General features: G+C 36.0%; 1 protein-coding gene across 1 annotated transcript in view; it reads right to left on the minus strand.

Annotated features, from left to right (window-relative positions):
* Window positions 1-21,963, minus strand: part of LOC113199600 (phospholipid-transporting ATPase IB-like) — a 165,202-nt gene extending 143,239 nt beyond the window's left edge. The window contains exons 1-5 of the mRNA XM_077795482.1: window positions 21,929-21,963; window positions 18,791-18,939; window positions 16,698-16,738; window positions 13,727-13,800; window positions 10,353-10,422 (exon numbers count right to left, since the gene is read on the minus strand). Coding sequence (XP_077651608.1) covers window positions 10,353-10,422; window positions 13,727-13,800; window positions 16,698-16,738; window positions 18,791-18,939; window positions 21,929-21,963 — 369 coding nt within the window. The remainder of the gene's footprint in view (window positions 1-10,352; window positions 10,423-13,726; window positions 13,801-16,697; window positions 16,739-18,790; window positions 18,940-21,928) is intronic.
* Window positions 21,964-22,521: the final 558 nt, after the last annotated feature.

A 22,521-nucleotide genomic window follows, 5' to 3' on the forward strand; every position in this document is an offset into this window, starting at 1 on the left:
TTGTATGCATCAGATTCATCCTATGACATCTGGTGAAAATAAAGTTTGCGGAATTCATCCCCAGAGTATTTTTATTTAGTGGGTCTAAGGTTGAGTGGCACAATTTGGATTTCTAACAGATCCTAGAGGATGATGATACTTCTGGTCCAGAGTTAGGAAATGGAGCATCATTGAACTTTATCCCCAAAAGATCTCAACCTTCCATAGAGAAAAGAATAAAGTCAACATCAAGAGATAGAATCAAACTGTCATCCATCTTGTCAACAGAATTGAAAGATACAAGAAGACAGCTGATAAATTTAACTATTTAAAATGAAAGACTTTTAATTCTAAAATGTTATAATTTTCCAAACGTCAAACAAATGTAAAATGTAATACAAATATTTTGAGGCATATACACATGATATAAACCCACATGAATTTCTGTTTATCAGGAGACACCTTAAAGAATGTTTCGGAACAAGTTAACAACTAGAAGAAGACATATGTAATATGTATAACTGACAAAGAATAAATATGAAAAATAAAGAAATTCTATAAATATCCCAATAGAAAAAGGAACAAAAACATTAACAAACAGTTCCCAGAAGAGAAAAACATGTACTTCCTGAAAATTCAAAAACGGATTCTCAAGCATACAATTAATGAATTATATAAGAAAAGGTATCATCCCATTGATAGATGCTAAAAAATTAGTAAAAACTTTAACATGGATTGTAGAAAAAGTTTCTTAGTAAACTTCGAGTTAAAGCATCTTCCCCATGATGGTAGAGGATATCTACCAAAGCATGAAAGCAACTATCATGCCTGACTATGAAATGATAGAATTTCATTAGTCAGAAGAAATAAGAAGTCACCAGTATTAACATGAGATTTATTTTTAATTGTCTGGACTTTTAGGCAATGAAATGAAATGGGGGGGGGGAAGTGATGAGGAATTTTTATTGGAAAGGAAATGTCAAAAATGACTCCACATTTTTTTTTAAAAAAGGAAGTAGTAATAGAATTTACAAGGTGGTAAATTTTATGTTAAATTTCTAGAAAGCATTAAAACCTCAAACTCTATTCTAATACTCTCCTTTCTACTGTGTAAATATGTAAAACTGATGAAAAAATGATCACCCTACTTTTAGAAAAATAATTGACTATTAGAAAAGCCTACACATTATATTTTAAGATCATAAAAATATGAGAGTTTAATAAGTTGATGGTAAGATCAAGATGCAAAAATAAGTATCAATGTGTCACAATTAGTTTAACCGTTCACATATAAGTGAACATGTGGCTATTGCAGATAAAACTGCTATAAATATTTGTACATAGCTTTTTTTGTGGATGTGAGCTTTCATTTCCCTGGGATAAATCCCTAGGAGTACAATTGCTGAGTCATATGCTAGGTACATTTCTAACTCCATATCAAACCTAGAAATTGTTTCCCAAAGTAGCTGTGCCATTATATATTCCCCACCAGCAATGAATGAATGGTATAGTTTTATGCATCCTCACCAGTGTTTAACGTCACAACTACTTTTTTATTTTGGTTGTTCTGATGGGTATTTCACTGTTTCACTGTTGTTTTAATTGTATTTTCTTAAAGACTAGCTAATGTTATAGAAAATATTTTCATGGACTTATTTGCCATTTGTATATCCTGTTTAGTTAAATGTCTCCTCATGTCTTTCACCTAGTTTCTATATGCTTTGATTTTTGTTCAATTTTGAGATTATTTACATATTATAGGTAACAATAATTTGTCAGATATGTGGTTTGCAAATATTTTTTTCCAAGTCCGTAGCTTGTTTTTGTTTTAAAGAAAAAAATGTATATGTATGTATTCTCTTGATTTCTCTTAACATATATATAGTCTTTTTATTAGAGCATTATAGTTACACATAGTATTGGGGTTCATTTTGACAAAATCATATATACATGGAGTTTGATTTACTCCATTTCAGGACTGATTCCCTTCCCCTATTCCTCCCCTCATCCCTTTCCCTATTCTCCTTCCTCTCTACCCTATGGATCTGCCTTTTACTTATTTATTTATTATTGGTGCTTTCTACATGCACAAAAAAATGAAATTCCCCTGTGATATATTTATATATGTACATATGTGATTTTGTTGAATTCATTACATTTTTCCTCCCCTTTCCCTTCCTTCCTCTCTCCCTCTTAATTTCCTTCTAATACTCCACTGATCTTCCCTATATCTTTATGATATCTAATAAAGATACCCTCTTTCTCTTATTTTTCTCTAGCTTTTACATGTGAGAGAATGGAATTTTTGAGTCTGTCTTATTTCACTTAGCATGATACAATTTCATTATTCTTTGTGGATAAGTAAAACTCATTGTGTATATATACCTATTTTCTTTATTCATCCATATATTAATAGGCATCTGGGCTGTTTTCATGACTTGGCTGTTGTGATTGTGCTGCTGTAAACACTGAAGTGACTTGTCACTACTATCTGCTGATTTCAGTTCTTTTGGATAAATGCCAAGGAGTGGGATAGCTGGGTCATATGATAGTTCCATTCTTAGTCTTTTAAGGAATCACCATACAACTTTCCAGAGTGGTTGTACTAATTTTTGCAGCCTCACCAAGAGTGTATGAGTGTATCTTTCCTCTCTCATCCTCTCTAGTACTTATTTTTATTTGTATTCTTGATAATTGCCATTCTGAATAAAGTGGGATGAAATCTTTGTGTAGTTTTAATTTTCATTTCTCTTTGCTAAAAATGTTCGATTTTTTGTATATTTGTTGGACATTTGAATTTCTTCTTTTGAGGAATGTAATTTTAGTTCTTTTGCCTACTTATTAATTGGACTGTTTGTTTTGTTTTCGGGGTATTAAGTTTTTTGAATTATTTATATAGTCTGCATATTAATACCTTGTCAGAGGAGAAGCTGGCAGAGATTTTCTTCCATTCTGTAAGCTCTCCCTTCATGCTCTTAATTTTTTCCTTTGCTGCACAGAAACTTTTAAACTTGATGCCATCCCACTTATCTATCTTGATTTTATTTCTTGAATTTAGGTCAGTGCCTGCACCTATATGATGGAGTGTTGGCCCTATATTTTCTTCTAGCATTTGCAAACTTTCCTATCTAATTCCTAAGTCTTTGATTCACTTTGATTGGACTTTTGTGTAGGTTGATAGGTCATTCCTATATATACATATGGATATCCAGTTTTTTCCAGCACCAAACACATAGATTCTTATCTCTTGACACATATATATTTAATTTCTCTTAACACATATCATTCTCTTAATTTCTTTAAAATATACATGCTTGGATTTTTAAACAATTTTTTAAAAATTTATTATGGCATTATAGTTATAAAAAACAATAGAGTTCATATCTGATATATTTATAAATGCATATGGCATCGTTTGCTCTTTCAATCCCCAGTAAACCTTCTTTCTCTCCCCCCCTTCATTTCCCCTGATCTCCTTCTACTTTATTTGTCTTCCTTCTATTTATTTTTTAAATTGGTGCATTATAGTTTTATATAAAATTGGAATGCACTGGGATATATTCATACAAGCACATAGGATAATTTGGTCAGCTTCATTCCCCAGTCCTTCCTGTTTTCTTTCCCTTCTGTCCTTTGCCTTGGTTACCACTCCTACTCTACTGATCTTCCTTCTATTTTCATGAAAACTCCTTTTATTCCTTTTTCCTCTCTAGCTTCCACATCTAAGAGAAAACATTCAACCCTTGACTTTCTGGGACTGATATTTCACTTAGCATAATATTTTCCACTTCTATCTATTTACCAGCAAATGCCAAAATTTCATTTTTTCTTTTTAAATGAGTAAAACTCTATTGTGTATATTACTACATTTTCTTTATCCATTCATCCATCAATGGGCATCTGGGCTGGTTTCATAACTTCATTATTGTGGATTGTGCTGCCATAAATGTAGAAGTGATTGTATCACTATAGTATGCTGATTTTAATTCTTTCAGATAAATACTAAAGAGTGAGATAGCTAGGTTATATGGCTTTTTGTTTTGTTTTGTTTTAGGAATCTGCTTTCCAAAGTGGTTGTACTAATTTGCAGATCCACCAACAATGTATAAGAGTATATCTTCCCCCCACATTTCACCAGCAATTATCATCATTCATATTTTTGATGATTGCTATTCTAACTGGGGTAAAATGAAATCTTAGTATAGTTTTGATTTGCATCCCCCTGATTGCTAAGGAAGCTGAACTTGCCTAGGCATCTGTGAATTGCTTGAGGGTCTTCACTTCTTATGGAGCCATGGAGATTTGGGTTCTTCCTTGGGAACTATCCGGGCTTCTCGCCCATGTGCAATGGATTGTTGCCCAAGGCACATGACCTCTATCTCCATTCTACTAGGAAGACCAATCTCATAGCTCCAGAGTTGGGCATAACTAGATTCCCACCTCTCACCCTGTTCAAAAATCAATTCAAAGTGGATCCAAGACCTAGGAATTAGGCCAGAAACAGTGAAATTCCTAGAAGAAAACACATAGTCAACACTCCCCATACTGGCACAGGAACCAACTTCTTATTTATTTTAGTTTTTATTTGTTCTTTCTAGATAGTCAGAGAGTAGACATTCACAGCCCACCTCCTACCTTATTTGGCAAAGAACACTTCATGGAAAACCTTTGATGTTCCCCAGATATAAATAAAGCAAGCCCAAGCTCCATTTTGCTCTTTTTAGTGTGCAAGAGCAATCTGTAAGATATCAGCTGGCCCGTCCTGCTTTTAAAATTACTTTCTGTGTCCATTGGTTTTTTTCACTGCCCTACCTTTCTTAGCTTTTATTCCGCAGCCAGCCCATTCCACCAAGAGGAACTCCATTCCCATCACCTATGCAGGATGTGGGCAGGAAATGTTGGTCATTTGTGTTTCTTCTTTTGAGAAATATCTCTTTAAAATTTTTTGCTCATTTATTGGTGGTGTGGTGGTTTTTGTTTTGTTTTGTTTTTTGGAGCTAAGTTTTTTAAGTACCCACCCCCAGTCCATAGGATTGAAGTTCTATTTATTTATTTATTTATTTATTTATTTATTTATTTATTTATTTATTTATTTATTTTGAGATAGGTTCTCACTGAGTTCTTAGAGTCTTGCTAATTTACTGAAGCTGGCCTTGAACTTGTGATTTTCCTGCTTCAGTCTCCTGAGTCACTGGGATTACAGCATGTGCCATCATGTCCAACTTCAAAATATAAATTTTAAATAGATAGATATAGATCTACTTATTTCTACATATATCCCAGTTATTAGTCCCCTGTCAAAGGAGTAGCTGGCAAAGATTTTGGTCCCATTCTGTAGGATCTCTCTTCACACTTCTGTTTTCTTGACTGTTCAGAAGCTTTTTAACTTCATGCCATCCCACTTATTGATTTTTTTTGTTTCTTTATTGAGTTTTAGGCATCTTATTAAAGAAGTCAGCCCCTTACAACCACAGAATGAGAAGTTATACTCCATATATGTATAATTTGTCAAAATACACTCTACTCTCGTGAATATCTAAATATCTAAAAAGAACAAATAAAAACTAAAATAAACAAGAAGTTGGTTCCTGTGCCAGTATGGGGAGTATTGACTGTGTTTTCTTCTAGGAATTTCACTGTTTCTGGCCTGATTCCTAGGTCTTGGATCCACTTTGAATTGATTTTTGAACAGGGTGAGAGGTGGGAATCTAGTTTCATTCTCCTACATGTGGATATCCATCCAGTTTTCCTGGCACCATTTCTTAAAAAGATTATCTTTTTTCTAACATATGCTTTCAGCACCTTTGTCAAGTATCAGATGACAGTTTCTAAGTGGATTTGTCTCTGTGTCTTCTACTCTATTCCATTGGTCTTCATGTCTGTTTTGATACCAATACCATGCTGTTTTGGTTACCATGGCTCTGTAGTATAATGTGAGATCAGGTATTCTGATGCCTTCAGTCTCACTTTTGTTACACAGGATTGTTTTGATTATTCTGGGTCTTTTATTTTTTACATATAAATTTTAGATTTTTTTCTAGTTCTGTGAAGAATATCATTGGTATTTTGATGGAGACTGCATTAAATCTGTAGATTGCTTTTGTTAATACCTATTCATGAACACGATAGGTCTTTCCATCTATTTTTCTTCAGTGTTCTATAGTTTTCATTGTAGAGGACTTTTACCTCAGTTAGACTTATTCCTAAGCTTTTTTGCTTTTCTTTCTTTTTTTTTAGGTTACTGTAAATGAGATAGTTTGGAAGATTTATTATTAGAGTAGAAGAAAGCTATTAAATTTTGTATATTGATCTTGTATTGTGCTACTTTGTTGACTTGTTTCTCAGATCTTGAAGTCTTTTTTTTTAGTCCTTATGTTATAGAATCATGTCATTAACAAAAAGAGATAGTTTGACTTCTTCTTTTCTATTTGTGTCTTTTTAATTTCCTTATCTTCTCTAGCTAGAATTTCAAGAACTACATTGAATAGAAGTACTGAGAGTGGACATCCTTTTTTTATTCCTGATTTTAAAGGAAATAATTTCAGTATGATGTTGACTTTGGGTTTGTCATGTATAGCCTTTATGACTTTGAGATACATTCCTTCCTTCCCTAGTTTCTTCAGTGGTTTTTTAATAACATGAATGGGTCTTGAATGTTACCAAAGGTCTTCTACATCTATTGAGATGATCAAGTGATTTTTTTGTCCTTGATTATATTTATGCAATGAATTACATTTATTGACTTAGGTATTTATTGAAATGAGATCTTTATATTTCAAGCATTTGTAGATTTTCCTGTTATTGTTCTGTTACTGATTTTTAATAGTACTCATTGTGTTTGGAAAACACAGTCTGTATGATTTTAATTATTTTTGTCTTATTATATTTATGACTCAAATATTGTCTATTTTGGTGTTTCTTGGCCACCTGAAAATAATGTATATCCTCTGTTGTTGGGTGTATTTCTAAAACACTCTGTTAGTGACTGTTTCATAATTATCAGTAGATCTTTTTACTTTGTGGTGTTGAGTTCTTGTATATAATCAAGGATTCTCTTTTTTTCTGTCAGTTGATGAGAAAGAGAGTTATTGAAATCTACAATTGTGGACTTATATAATTATGTTAATTTTTATTAATGTTTAGCCTCACACATTTTGCAACTTTATATTTTTTTAAATTTTTTTTATTTGTCTATTTTTATGTGCCTCATATATGCTAGGTGAGTGCTCTATTGCTGAGCCACAACCCCAGCCCACAACTTTGTATTTTTGATGTATAAAAATTAGAATCATATGTATTATTTGTGGGGTGATCCATTTATCATTATATAATGAGCTTCTCCGGTAATTTTCTTTTATCAGAAAAACTACCTTATCTGATATGAATATAGTCATTCCTGACTTCTATCAAATTTGCTTTATATATTTTTTCCATTATTTTGCTCTTAAACTACCTATTCCATTATATTTAAAGTGATTTCTCATAGACAACATACCATTATCCACTATGCCAGCCTGTGTCTTTTAATTAGATTAATTAGTTGATTAATTGGTTAATTAGATGATTTACATTTAATATACTTATTGATTTTTTATTTCCTCCATTTTTTACTTTTGTAGTTTTCTTTACTTCCTATGTGTTACTTGAATGTTTTTAGAATTCCATTTTTATTTTTAAATAGAATTTTTAGTGTATCTTTTCATACAGTTCTTTTAGTGATTTTTTTAAGTATTACATAATTTACATATAACTTCTCAAAGTCTATTTGTATCATAATTTTACAAGTATGAATAAAACATAGAAGTTTTGCTTCCTTTTACAACCTTTTAGTTTATTCCAATATGGTACATATCATAAATATATTTAGAACATCAGTTTTATAATTTTTCATTCATTTATCAAACAATTTCAAAAAGTCACGAAAAATAAAGCCTATTACACTTAACCTTATTTTTACTTGCCATTTTCTTTCTTCCTTATTCCATACTTACGTTACTTTTTAAATTGTTTACCTTCCTTTAAATTGTTTTTAAATTGAAACCTTTATTTAACCATTATTTTAAAAGAGATCTTAGTTTGTCTTCATTTGAAAAGGCTTTAGCTTCCCTCCAGTCTCTCCCCCATTCTTTAAAGATACTTCTGCTGGCTATAATTCTGGAAGGGGACATTTCTCTTTAAGCCTTGAAAAATGTGTGCCACTGTCTTCCAGTCTCGATGGTTTTCTAGTGAGAAACCTGCTGTTAATCAAACTGTCTTTCCTGCAGAGGTAAAGTGTCATTTTTCCCTCACTACTTTCAAGATTTTTCTTTGTTTTCAGAAGTTTGACTATAATGTGTTTTGATATAGATTCATTTGGGCCTTTTTTGGTTCAGTCAGCTTATTTAATCTGTAGTTTGTATCTTTGGGCAAAATTTTTGGCAAAATTTTCTGTCCACTCTTTTTTTCCTCCTCCTTCCAAGGCTCTGGTGACATGAGAGTTAGCTATTTAATTAAATTCCCAGAAGTCCCTGAGGCCATGCTTACTTTATGAAGTGTATTTTTTCTCTGATGTTCAAATTGGGTAATTTCTATTGTTTTATCTTTCAGTTTACTGATTCTTTCTTCTATTCCTTCCATTCTGCTGTTAAGCCCATCTCTTACGGTTTGTTTTTAATTTTAGTTATTGTATTTCTAATTTCTAAGATTTCCATTTGGTCCTTTAAACCTTCTATTTCTTTGCTGAGAATTTGTTTCTTAGCTGGAGAGCTTTTATGTTTTTATTTGTTTCAAGCATGTTTGTAATCACTCATTAAAATTTTTTTTGATGGATGATTTAAACTCTCTATCGAATAATTTTAATACATCCATTGTCTTGATGTTGGCATCTTTTTTTCCTATTCAGTTTCAGAACTTCCTGGCTTGAGGTATCATGGTGATTTTTAAAAATAATAACCTGGACATTTAGGATATGATATAATAGAACTCTGGAACTTACTTAAACCTGTTTTGGTTATCTTTGCCTGACACTACTCCAGCACATGAAACAGGTACAGCCTCAATATTGCAAAGTGGAAGAGAAAGTACTGGCCTCTGTTGATAGGTGAAGGGGGCCTTTCCATTATAGCCCATCAAGACTCATCCATGCCTTCTCGGTCACCTCCCTGACTTGAAGGGGTTGGAGTGCCTTGTTACTGCTGTCCACTTGGTCTCTCTCTCCACTTCCACTAAAAATCAGGAAGGCCCCCATTACCACCAAGGGGAATGAGAGTCATGGCTTCCTACTTAGCTTCTTGGACACCACTCTCCTGGGAGAATTGGGCTGCTTCACTACAGTCCAGATATCAAGATTCTATCTTGGTAGGCTGTCCCTTTCCTGGTCTTTTGACTAGAAATAGCAGGCTTTTGCTAAGGATTTGTTTGTTTGTTTGTTTGTTTGTTTGTTGTCTATGTTCATTGTTCTTCTTCAGTTACAAGCCTGAAATATATAAAGTAAAAGAAAAACCCAAGAACCCCACCACCATGTTGTTCTCTGTCGCCACCTTCCCCCAGCCTTTCAGAGTCGTTCTAGGTTTGTTTTCAATATAAAGCCCAATATTATTATTTGTACTTAGCAGGAAAAGTATGTCTACTCCACTTTCCCAGAAACAAAAGCTCATAATTGAAACTTTTAAAATCTAAAAAGTATCATCAAACTATTATTAATGATTACCATTGGAAATAAAAGTGGAATTTAAACAGGGAAGAGGGTTGAAGAGACTACATACATTTCTGTATTGTTTTTATTATTTTTACAAAAATGATGTATTACTTTAATTTCTATTTTTTCCATTTTTAATTAAATTTTCCCCAAAAATTAGCACACAAACATTATGACCAACAGCTTCCTTACTAAACAAATAGAACAGAGAATGAGTTGGCTTAAAATTTAATGTCTTTTTCCCATGACTAACAAATTAATTGTAAAACCATCTCCTTACATTCATAATCATGTTTCTATGACGATGCTTTTTAAAAGAGTGGTATGTAAGAATATAAGCTCTTAAACCCTACTTTAATCTACTTACCATAGTTAGCCACACATTAGTTTTATCACCAAAGTACTAATAGAAATAGTTCAAAGCAATATGCATATGAATTTCATAGCACATACTTTTTTCCTAAAACAATACACATCCATGTAGATTCCTGATAACAATAGTATGACTAATACTAATATACTATAGTTAGTAATAATGCTAATAATAATGAAAAATCCTTTGAATAACCTGATGTGGATAAATTACATCCACTCAATAGTGGTGAGAGTGTTTTCTTTGTGGAAAAGACAACGTCTACTGGCAAAACTTGACATTGTGGGCTCAGATATAAAATTAGTTAAGAAAAAGTGTCTTTACCTGCCGTATCTTTAGATTTGTTTCTCCATCCAAATTAGCTGTTGCAACATAACACATTGACTGAGGTTCACTAAGAAAAGTAAAACAAATGTTACTGAATTAATGTCTCTTCATTAAATTGTTTTCCTAGTAATTGAAAGTTATGAAATTTTAACCACTGAAAGAACTACAAGTAGCTATTTCCAGAAAATATTAGCAGACTGCTCCCACGAGCCTGCAATTCATCTTGTAGAATGGCTCAATATAAAAGATCTTACCCTTACAGTCTTGCGTGACTCTTTAACCTCAAAAAGAGAAATTGCTGAGGATGAACAAATGTTATATAGTTCAGAACAGTCATATCTGAGGTCAAATCTAAAATTTTGTCATTTTCTAAAATGAGTCCATCACAATTCCCAAAGACTCAAGCTTGATGACCTTTAGAATGAAGTTATATTTTCCAGTCAAATATGTACAGATTTTTAACAGACATTTGCCTTGCCATATTTTATCCCATGTCACATGCCAACTCACTTTTGAAAACTAATAATTTTGAAGGAAAAGCCACAAAGAATAACAAAAATGTTCCACTTAAGTTAATATTAAGTCTTAGAATCTGAATATAACATCTTTTGTTGTATCTCATTCAAATATCAGGTTTAAAATAAACTGTGCTGATTTAACTAGCCAAGACATTACAGTAGCTTCTCCCTTATCTGTGGTTTGCTCTCTGCGGTTTCAGTTTCCTGCAATCCCAAGATATTAAATGAAAAATTTCAGAAATAAACAATTCAAAAAGTAAACTGTCACTGTTCTGAGAAGCATGATAAAACCACTGCCCCACCTTCTCCATCCTGCTCAGTCTTATGTGGCATGTGAATCAGCCCTTTGTCCAGCACATCCACACTGTATACACTACTCAACCATTAGTAGCCATTTGGCTTATGAGATCGACTGTCACAGTATTGCTGTGTCTGTGGTCAATTAATCCTTACAAAACCTAATGCTATATCACAACGCCTACATCACTCACCTAACTTCATCTCATCGTGCAGGCACTGCATCTTACCACATCATCATGAGAGGTGATGTACAAGATCTTTTGGAAGAGAGACTACATTCACATAATTTTTATTATGGTTTATTTTTATTATTGCCCTATTTTATTATTAGTTATAGTTGTTAATATTCTGCTGGGCCTAACTTATAGAATTAAATTTTGCCTTAGGTAGATATGTTAGAAAAATAACAGTACAAATAGGGTTCAGTACTATCTGATGTTTCAGGCACCCATGCATGTCTTGGAATGTAACCTCTGGATATGAATAAGGGTGACTGATGACCCCCAAAATAATTACTAATACAATCCAACATTAAAAATGTAGCTTCCTTAAGGATACCAGAGATATGACAGAGTAAAAACCTCTAAAGTCCCTGTCCTCTGCACAAACAGTTTAAAAACTGGCAAAAATTCTTCAGAATTAACCTTTTCAGAACTCTGAAAAGCAGCCAAAGGCTTAAAGCAAGACAGAAATATTTTATACAAGAAAGATTGCTAAATCTTGGCTAAAAAATAAATAAGTAAAAAGGAGCTTTGTGATGTTTTGATTTGCCCTAGTCCCATCACCTGATTTCTAGCTCAATGGTACCTTGAAGAATAATAACTCACATTCCTGGTACTGACAGAGTAAAACAGACTGGAGCTCTTTCAGAGTCTCATTTCCAAAAAGCCATTATTTGTTCAGTTTGATGGCTGTCAGAAAGACCCACCAGAAAGGCTTGAGTTAACTTGACCTCACTAGAGCTCCTCTTCCTAGTTAGGGAATCACCTGTCAGAATCTCCTCATGGAAGAGTCCCCGGATTCTGTTTCTTGCTCTCTTACTCCCTAGGCTCCACAAAATGGTAGTTCAGGGTATTCAGGGTCTGGCAGAATCCTTAAGGGAAAAGCCTATATTGACACAGGATTGCTCTTGAGGGGTTTTAGTATTTCAGTTCTTTCTGGGTCTCTGTTTTTCTTACTTTTCTGCCACCTCAAATAACATTTAGGCAATTGTGTGTCTTTGTTGTTTTAATAGGATCAGAAGAATCGTTTAGGAAATGTGACATACAAAAGTACCAGGGAGGGAGGAAAAAGTTGAGGAGTAATGATTTTAGTCTTGCCTTTCCCTGCTCCCCCAAAAAGATTGGTTCATTATTAATCAGTACTTTATCCAGAGCAAAGAAGCAAAGGAAATCACACCAAAAAAAAAAAAAAAAAAAAACCTGACATAGATGAAATGAAAAAACAAACTCTCTTGTGGCCTCCTGGATCAACCCCATTCTCTGACACAAATCCAAGTGGGAAACAGACATCAGTAACAGTTAAATTACTTTCTCAACTCTGTTAATGCATTGTTTGCAAAAGAACAAAGTGCAACTGACAGAAAGAAGAGCTTGTGTAGGAATTAACTGGTTTTCTAGAAGTTTAGAGAATGGATCCAGAATTAATCTCTCTTCTCAAGAATTTCATGCTCCAAGACAATGTGTATTCAGAAGGTTGGAAACATTTTTTGGACCCCTTTGAGATGATTGTGACTTCTTCTGAGGATCCAGGCTGCCAAACATGTTAAATACGGCCGTGTTCGTTACTGTAGTTATTCTCACCCACAGTCACCCGGTCCACCACATAGTCTTACTATGTACATGAGGGATGGGCACCTGGATTCCCCAGGGGATCCACCACAGGAGAAAACATGGAGCTAGTAAAATAGGACCTAATGGAAAGGAGTGTCTTTCTAAAGTTTCCTCCCAAACAGCTGCCAAATAAAGCAGCATAGTTCTATAAAAGGAGTAGACACTGATTTAAAACTTGGGCTTAACACAAACCCACACAGTGATCCTGAGTAAATAACTTAATTTCTATGTGAGGCAGCATGCTTTTTAGAAAGAGAATACCTCACAATTGCCATGATACTGAAATAAGTCAACATGACTTTTTTTTTTTTTTAGTTTAGTCAAATGTCCATAGAAATTATAGAAGGGATGAAATTAATCTAAGCAGCAGAATAGAAGAAAATATATTCAGGGAAATTAAAGGTAAATAAATTATCAATCATGGGTGAAGAAAATATGATGCCCAGGCTACACGTAGCCAGCCCCTGCCTATTTTCATAAATAGGTTCTATTGTAAACCTGGTGGTTTACATCGCCTGATGTTACAAAGGGAGGTTCAAGAGACTATGTGGCCCACAAAGCTGAACATGTTTATTCTCTGATCCTTTCGAGAAAAAGTTTGATGCCACTGGTTTATCATAAGGTGAAAAGAATAAAGTAGGAGAAAGTATACTCTGCCCTTGTTTTCTTAAAATTTACAATTCAGAATATCAGTTCCTTAAATGCCTTTAACAGAACTAACCTGGAAGAAATCAGGATCATGTCTGCAGGAAGGAACTCCTCATTCAAAGTCTTCACAATGTCACCCACATTTACCTTTTTAAGCCAGGAGAGAGAAGAGGGAAGGGTGAAATTTAAAAGCATACAGAGAATGTGTTAAATGTCCTCAAGAAAAAGTACAATATAATATTGACTCATTTAGTCATCCTAATAAATTTTGGCTACATTAGAACAATTTTATTTACTAATGAATCCATTCATCTAAAACAGTGGTTCTTAACCAAGGGTGAGTCTGCCCCCTGCACCACCACCACCCCCATCCCCGTCCAACTGGAGACAGTTGGCAATGGCTGGAGACTATTTTTATTGTCACAACTGTGGGAGGAAGGGAGATGAGGCTACTAGCATCTAGTGAATAGAGGCCAGGGATGCTATTAAACATTCCACAATGCCCAGGAAGCCCTACCACAAAGAATGATCCAGTGTCAATTGTGAGTAGTGCTGCAGTTGACCAATCTTGCTCTACAATGAAATGTTAAAAGAGATACAAAAGGAAAGAGATACTGTCTCTACATGATGTGGTGTTCATACCAAATCACCTTGTAATGCCTTGCTTATGGCCTGCTTTCCTCAGCTGTTCTATGACAGCAGAGAAAATCCCTTATACCAATTGTAGGGTATTTGCAAAGAACCTATGCACATCCTCCCATAGACTTTATATCATCAGTAGATGATTTATGATATCTTATACAATGTAATGTTATGGAAATAGTTGTTACATGACATTGTTTAGGAAAGTGACAAGGGAAAACATCTGTACCTATACAGTATAGATGAAATTTTCTTTTAGAATATTTTCCATCTATGGCTGGTTGAATATTTGGAAGTGAAACCTGCAGATGTGGAGGTTCAAGTGAGGAAAGCCTTAAAAGCTACATTGTGTCTTTAAAATTTAGGGGACAAGTTCAACCTTATAGGAAAAATAAAGATCAACAATAAAACATCTATTGATCTTAAAATGGGTTCTAAATAAAATATATTTATATAAAAACAGTAAAACATCCATATCATATATAAATTTCACATGGCAGTTAATAATATAGGATTTATAACATAAACAGCTTACAAGGTCTATAAAATACTGAAATGAGACAGTTGCAATTAAAACTAGATTTTCCCACAAAAACAATATCTATGTAGAAAAATATGTACCCTGGGACATGACAGCAGACCTGTTGAAAGTCATTAGCATCACAACTCTTACAAACTTTTTTCTTCTTTGTCCACAGTAACCAGGTTAATTACCTCTTCCTTTTTTAAACACCTCATGTTTAAAGTGCTTCGCTTGATTATGGCACCATGCAGATGGTATAGAAAGTATTAAGAGGAACAAGAATTCTGAGTCCCTGGCTTTGGCTGCTTGATTTGGCTGCTTGATTTGCCAGTGCAAGACATTGGGGATAAATTAGAACTCAACTCTATCCTCATTGTTATTTAGTCCATTTTATATTGCTATGACAAAATACCTGAGGCTGGATACTTTATTAAAAAGAGGTTTATTTAGTCACAGTCCTAGAGAGATTCAAGAGCATGGTGCCAGTATCTGCTCAGTTCTGATGAGGGCCTACTGGCTACATCAAAATACGAAAGATAGCATCATGGCAAGAATATGTGGAAGAGATCACATGTTAAGACAGTCAGGCAGGGGGCTTGAGGAGCCAGGCTGACTCTTTTGTAACAAGTCACTCTCATATGAAATAACCAGGATCTCACAAGAACTGCATTAATCCCTTCCAAGTCCCCAATGACCCAACCCTTTTCTGTTAGGCCCAGCCTCCTCTTTTCCTTAACACTAGTGCTCTAGGAAACAAGCTTCCAGAAAATGACTCTTTAGGGGACAACCACAGCCAGACCCTAGAAGACACCTTTGGCTCAGCAGGAAGCCCACCCTGCAGCCTCACTTCTGTTCCTCTCCCTTAGCTTCCTGTTCGCGGGAATCAGACTGTCATTCACTATCCAGCTCTGCTAAGACTGTCCCTAGAAATGGAGGGTGATCTCGCAGTGGCTTATTTCTCTGAGTCCCAAGGAGAGGAACAAAGTCCAGTCATTATTGGGTTACCTGTTTTACCTCACGCAAGGAAAGAAATATTGATGGTACTTTAAAAATTAAAACATTCTTAAAGTTAGCTATCCAAAGACTTTTACATGGGTCATCAACAAATTACCAATGAGGACAAAATCGATATCTGGCCTCCAAAACAGTCTGTATGCCTTTAACTTGGATCTTGCTATGATTTGAATGTTTGTGTCTGCCATAATTTATTATACCGAGATTCTAATCCCCAATGTGAATGCATTAAAAGGCAGAGCCTTTGGGAGGGGATTACACCACAAAGGCGAATCCTTCAAGATTGGAATTAGTGCTCTATGAAGGAGGCCCACGAGCTGCCTCACCCCTCCACCACATAAGGAGGTGGCTAGACATATGTGAGAAGCAGGCTCTTACCAGTCACTGCCAGTACCTTGATCTTAGACTTCCAGACTCCAGAACTGTGAGAAATTTTTTTTTATTATTTACAGTCCACCAAATCTAGGTATTTTATTATGGCAAGATAAATATTCATAGCATAGCATTCCCTGAGATACTTACCATATAAAATCTGACTTGTGCCCACACACAATAGTTTTAAAGTATTAGCTTTGAATATTCCATGCAATGACACAGATAATGCCAAGATACATTAGAAAGTGTTTGACTTCCAACTAGACAGACTTGAGTTCAAGTTCCATTTTCTCCACTTATTAGCTGTAAGACCTGATCGAGATACTTATTCTCTATGGTCATCTATTTTCTCACCTATAAAGTGGGGATAATATAGTTCTTGAAGATGTGCTTCACAGATAAAGATCTGTGAATTTCAAATTCAAGATCTTGTAATTTTAAATACAAGGTAGTACTTTATTGCTAAGTTTCAAGTTAAACACATTCTTACCTCATGCCACTTAATCACATGCCATGAATTCTGTCTGAACACTGAAAAAGAAACAGATATTTATTAATTATAATTATTGCACTAGGGCAAGTCCACCCAAAATTAATTTAAGATGCCTTTTCCCAAAAACTACAAGGTGTTCTCTATAAAGTTTTATCTTTGTTAATTTAACCTTACATATACTGCAAGAATATGTAAGTTGTACTGAAATGTGTAATACTAAAATGCAATAATATATATTACATATTGATATAGTGATAGAGGGACAAATAGAGGTTATATTAGGTCACTTTCATTCCTAAAGGGGAAAAAAAACTTTGTGATTACATGCTAACATACTGGTTTATATCCTGAAAAGCAACATAATATAGCTCTAATCCATTATAAAGACAGCACATATAAAAACTGAAACTAGGAGAGAATATATCACATCCAAATCGTTATATCCTGACTACTACATCTGCCCCATATTTTTCTTACTTTTTATTATAAATTAATGTAACTATTTATTCTAATATATGGAAATTGTGCTTCCTTCTGATTGTTGTTCTTTTTTCTTTTCTTTAAATATCTTATAAAACATTTATCTTGATTATTATAAAGTATTTCGGGTATCTTCTTGGCAAATTGGATATTTTTCATCACAGTAGGAGATGAGTAAAGTATCCATTCAATGTCTTACAGTCATACCCAGGGTTGTCTGGAGAAACAGAACCAATAGTTTATGTGCATACAGTAATTGGCTCACATGGTTATAGATTTGCACATGTCAAGATCGGCAGAGTGAGTTGGCAAGGTGGAGACACAGGAAGTTCCACTCTGAAGATTGTATATTTGAGACCCAAAAAGAGTCAATATTTCAGTTTCAGTTTGTAGGCAGAAAAAAATAAAAGCCAATGTTCCAATTTAGAGGCTATCTGGCAAGAAGAACTCCCTTACTTAAAAGAGGATCAGCCTTTTTATTCTATTTGGGTCTTCATTTGGGTTGGATGAAGACTGACAACTTTATTGAAGGTATTGAAGGCTACCAGCTTTGCTCAGTTAGTGATTCAAATATTAACCTCATACAAAAAAAAATCCTTATGCCAGGTGCCAAGTCGCACACCTCTAATCCCAGTGGCTCAGGAGCCTGAGGCAGGAGGATCAAGAGTTCAAAGCCAGTTTCAGTAAAAGCAAGGTGCTAAGCAACTTAATGAAATCCTGTCTCTAAATAAAATACAAAATAGGGCTGAGGATGTGACTCGGTAGTTGAGTGCCCCTGAGTTCAATCGCTGGTACCCCCCAAAAAAAATCCTCACAAAAAACACCCAGAATAATTTTTTATCAGATGCCTGGGAATCCCACAGTCCAGTCAAATTGTCCCATAAAATTAGCCACCACAAGTCCACTCTATGCCAACCTGGCACTCATATGCATCTCCTTAAATCAAACTGAAACTCAAACATAACAAAGTCAAAATTCTACCTTACATGATACAATATTTTACATTCAACTAAAAAGACACTAACTGCTTCTCTAGCAGTTCAGTTCCTTGAATGTTTACTCTTCTCCCTGTAATTATAGAACTTAAATTCTTTGATGGAAAGTTAACAATACTTAAATACTGATATAGAGTCAGCACAGCTTATGCTACATGATAAGGAAATAAGAGAGGGAAAAAAACAAAGATTATATACACATACACCCACATAGTCATAACAAAGTAAGGAGGAAATATTCAGGACAATTACAATTACAGTCCTCATTTCTGTTACTGGTCATGTGTCCCTAACTGGTATTTATAACTACTGTTGTTCACTACACATTCTGTATTTGTTTATCTTTGGGAAACATCTCAGCTAGTTGTGGTTCATTTTCTGGTGGGGTGACTCAAACCTTCATTCCTAATGTATCTATCTGGGTCATGAGTAGTCCTGCCTGAGTCAAGTTATGGTAGTTTCCCATTGACCTTAATCATAGGACATGAATATTAGGAGAAGCCCTAAGGTATCTCCTCTATTCCAGACACTCTTAGTTCCCTCCATTGTAGAAGAATAGTCCAATTCTCCCTTGGTTGTCAGGATCTGTCACCCCAAAGGAACATCCTCTTTTGCCTGTTGATTCAAGGCCATGAGGAGCCAAAAGTGGACAGGTGGCTCTCTTAACTTCCAATTCAATAGAATTATCTTTGTGCCTCTGGGTGTCACTCATGATTTCTCCAACTCTTGGGTTCTTTTTCCCCAGAGCAGAGCCAGTAATGACACTAGAGAACAATTAAACAGAATGCAAATCTTTGTTCAATGGCCAGTCAAGGGGGGAACAGGAGTCTTTTCTGCCACAGAATTTTCCAACTCAATCCAAGCAAGAAAAAGAATGAAATTATATAGATTTGGAAGGTGGGAAGGGACCAGGGGACAGATAAATGGGGGAACATTCATCATTTCCAGGAAAGACTACTTTTACCTCCAGGAACTCTGTCTCCCCACACCCCTCCTCCACATAACTGACCACATTTTGCCAGTTCTTGGGATTGCTGAACTAGTAAACAGTCATACCACTAACAGGTGGGAGAGTTACTATGGAAATGCATTAAAATGAAGCTTAGAGGGCAAACACAGGTCAAGATGGCATCCAAACCAGCTCAAACCTGTTCAGTTTTACTGAGCCCAGCATCCTAATTGTAGACCCCTTGGTTTTATATCTTGCTTTTCTGTAGAATCCAGATACCTCACATATCTGACATAGATCAGGCATCAGTACATGTGCTGATCACACAGGGGTGCTTGAGGGAAAAAAAAGGGAAATAGATGGTGAGACAGATGAGATGAAACAGGATGGGTTCATAAGGGGCTTGGTAACATGGTAAGCATTCCTCCCTTTAAAACTATGTTCTTTAGGTCAAGAGAGTATAAGCTTGCAGGAACAAGAAGCAGAATTTTTTCTAAAAGGTCCCTACTAATAATGAGTGGTACTACTCCCATTTTCATCACTTGAACCCTGCCATGAAAAAAACGATTCCATATATTGGACACTGATTCAAAGTATATACTAAGAAATTTGCCCTACCCCACAAGGCATTCCCACCTAACTGCTGTTATAACTGAGTTTTCAAAAGACCAACCACTTCAATAAAACTAGTTTTATTTCAGGATAGTAGGGAACATGGCAAGACCAATGCAATAGGAACCACCTCCTAATTAAGCTTTCCTAAGATGTCATTCTCCATCTGTCTTCTTTACAGACCAAATCAGAGAGTTGTATGAGGATATGGTAGAAATAACCACCCTTGCATCTTTCATATCCTAGGTGGTTACAGTAATATCTGCTATTCCTTAGGAATACAATATTGCTCTGTGTTTACTATTTTCCTAGAGAGAGACAATTCTAGTGACCTTCACTTAGCCTTTCCCATCACAATAGCCCCACTCTAGAGGTCAGGGAACCAGTTTGAGGATTCTGCCAGCTGCTTGAGTGTACCCATCCCAATGTGCATTTCAGAACTGGAGAAGTAACCACAGGGTGAGTTGGGGACCCATTGGGCCAATTATGAGGTAGACCTGAGCAAAAACTCCTTTGATAAGTGACCTCCATTAATCCCTTGCTCTAACTGGTGGAATGCAGTGACATTTGGGGTCTCCTGGAATCAGGGTCAATTCAAAACAAATGTCTAATAATACCCAAAAGGTATTTTTATTCTTTTCCTCCAATGCACAGTTCCCTGGAAAAGACCATAGGTCTCTTTCGGGAAAGATCAGTGGTATAAATTTTTGGCAGTGTACCCTCGAGGGGATACAGCCTCCTCCTATTCATGTGTTTCTGGCATATAAACTGGCTCAAGTCTGGAAATTGACTGAGGGGCCCTGATTCTCTGTTCTTATAATTCAAGTTAGACTTTTGTTCATTTGGCTTAGAACCTTTCTGCTTATACAAATCAAGTAAGAAATTAATAGGCCTCCTATCAGTTTTCACTTCTAGGAACACCCAAAGCCAATGCCATAAGTTTCTGTAAGTAAATCTATTTTGATTGCCGCTTTGATTCTGCTGTCCATTATGATAACCATACCTACCTTGCCTTAGTGGCTGATCACTGCCACTGTACTCTGGCTACCCTGTAACCCAGTGATTCCCATTGTGTTATAGTTAAATGTTCCCTCCTCAAAGGCCCATGTGCTAAAGGTTGGTCTCCAGACGATGGTGCAGTTTCACTACAAGTCCAAAATAATGGGGCCAAGTGACCATAGACTTAAACTTATAAAACCATGTGCCAAATAAATTTTTCCTCCTTTTAAGTTTTTTACCTCAGGTTTGTCACAGTGACAAAAACCTGATTAGCACACATTGAATTTAGGTTTCCTAATTTAATGGCTGTAGTTTCTACCGTAAGGTGTGGCCTTCAGAGAAGAGTGACAACAGAGCTCTTCAGAGATGCTAAGACTTTTCTCACAATTTTGGTAAAAGGTATGTCTTCTGGGCTATCCCAGGGTGAGTGAGTAGGTCCTTAAATGACAAATCCATTGTAACATTCCAATCACTGAAAGTCCTTGAATTCCTTCTTCTACATTAAACCAAGGCACTTCTGACATTTCTAACTCACTGGATCACAGTTTGGCCCATGTTTCAGACAATGAGCAAAGACCAAATCCTTTCTAATTCCTTGAGATTCTGCAACATTGCATGCTAATCTTTGCTTACTGCACCCATACCACTAAATTCAATCTGATACAACTTTATATACTTCCCATGATGATCCCATGCCCTTAATATCCATTTGCATATATTTTCCCCAGATTTCTGTCTAGGAAAGTACAAGTTAGAAAATCTAAGTAGTCCTTTTGGAGTGCAGCACCTTCCTCTTCAGTCTAGTTATGATAGAAGCAAAGATGGGGGATTTCTCAAGATGGCGGGCCAGAGGGAGAAAGCATTCTGTGTTGCTCTTTGATCCAGATCTCGTCTAGTTGGAATACTGCATCTCTGAGAATATTAGACGACCCATATACAGCTGCTCTCCACAGAAATCACCAGCATTGTGACCACATGCAGAGCTCCGGGCCTCAGTGTTGGAGTAGGATGCCCGTGTTCAAGCAGGACCCAAAGCCCAAAGTTCTAGCCCACCCAAGGCTCAGTGAGCATCTTAGCAGAATCACCTATCAACACATCTGCAGATTGCCAAGACTTCACTCAGCTCCCATGCAGGTCACTCAGCTGCTACCTACCCACAGCACAATGCCATCGCCCAGTTACCCCCACCTCACCAAACACCCCAGCTCTGAGAGCAGACTGCCGCCATCTTGGCTCAACATTCTCACCATATTAGGTGGGGGCAGTTCCCAGATTGGATCTCCAGCAGATAGGTACCAGGTTTCCAACCATCCCCCCTCCCCAGCCGTGGTAACCCAACACAGTAGCTACCTAACATTTGTGTGCAGTGCAACCAGACAGCCACCCCTGGGGGCCCCAAGGTGAGAGTTTCCTCCAGGAACTGCTAGGACAGAGGGAGATGGGGCTAAAGTTTGGAGCCTAGCAGAGAGACCAGAAACTGGGAAATCTCCGGGCAAGAGAGGGAGATAGTACCAGGTGCTCAAGTCAGACGCGTGGTTCCAAAAAGAGACCCGTGAGGTGCAGTCTCCCTGAAGAGACTCGGGGGTTCCACTCTCCCCATCCAGGCACCCTGTGCCAGGACCACCCTGGTTACTTCCACCATCTGGAGGGCAGAGACACCAGATTACAATGGATGACCCCACCTATTGGTTGAGAAGAAAAGCAGAAAGATACAGATCTCTAAAACTAGCTACAACCCTGGTTTCTTCCTTTGAGCTTTTTTGTTTATTTGTTTCTCTTCTACCCC

Source organism: Urocitellus parryii, chromosome 2, assembly GCF_045843805.1.
Source record: "Urocitellus parryii isolate mUroPar1 chromosome 2, mUroPar1.hap1, whole genome shotgun sequence".
NCBI lineage: Eukaryota > Metazoa > Chordata > Mammalia > Rodentia > Sciuridae > Urocitellus > Urocitellus parryii.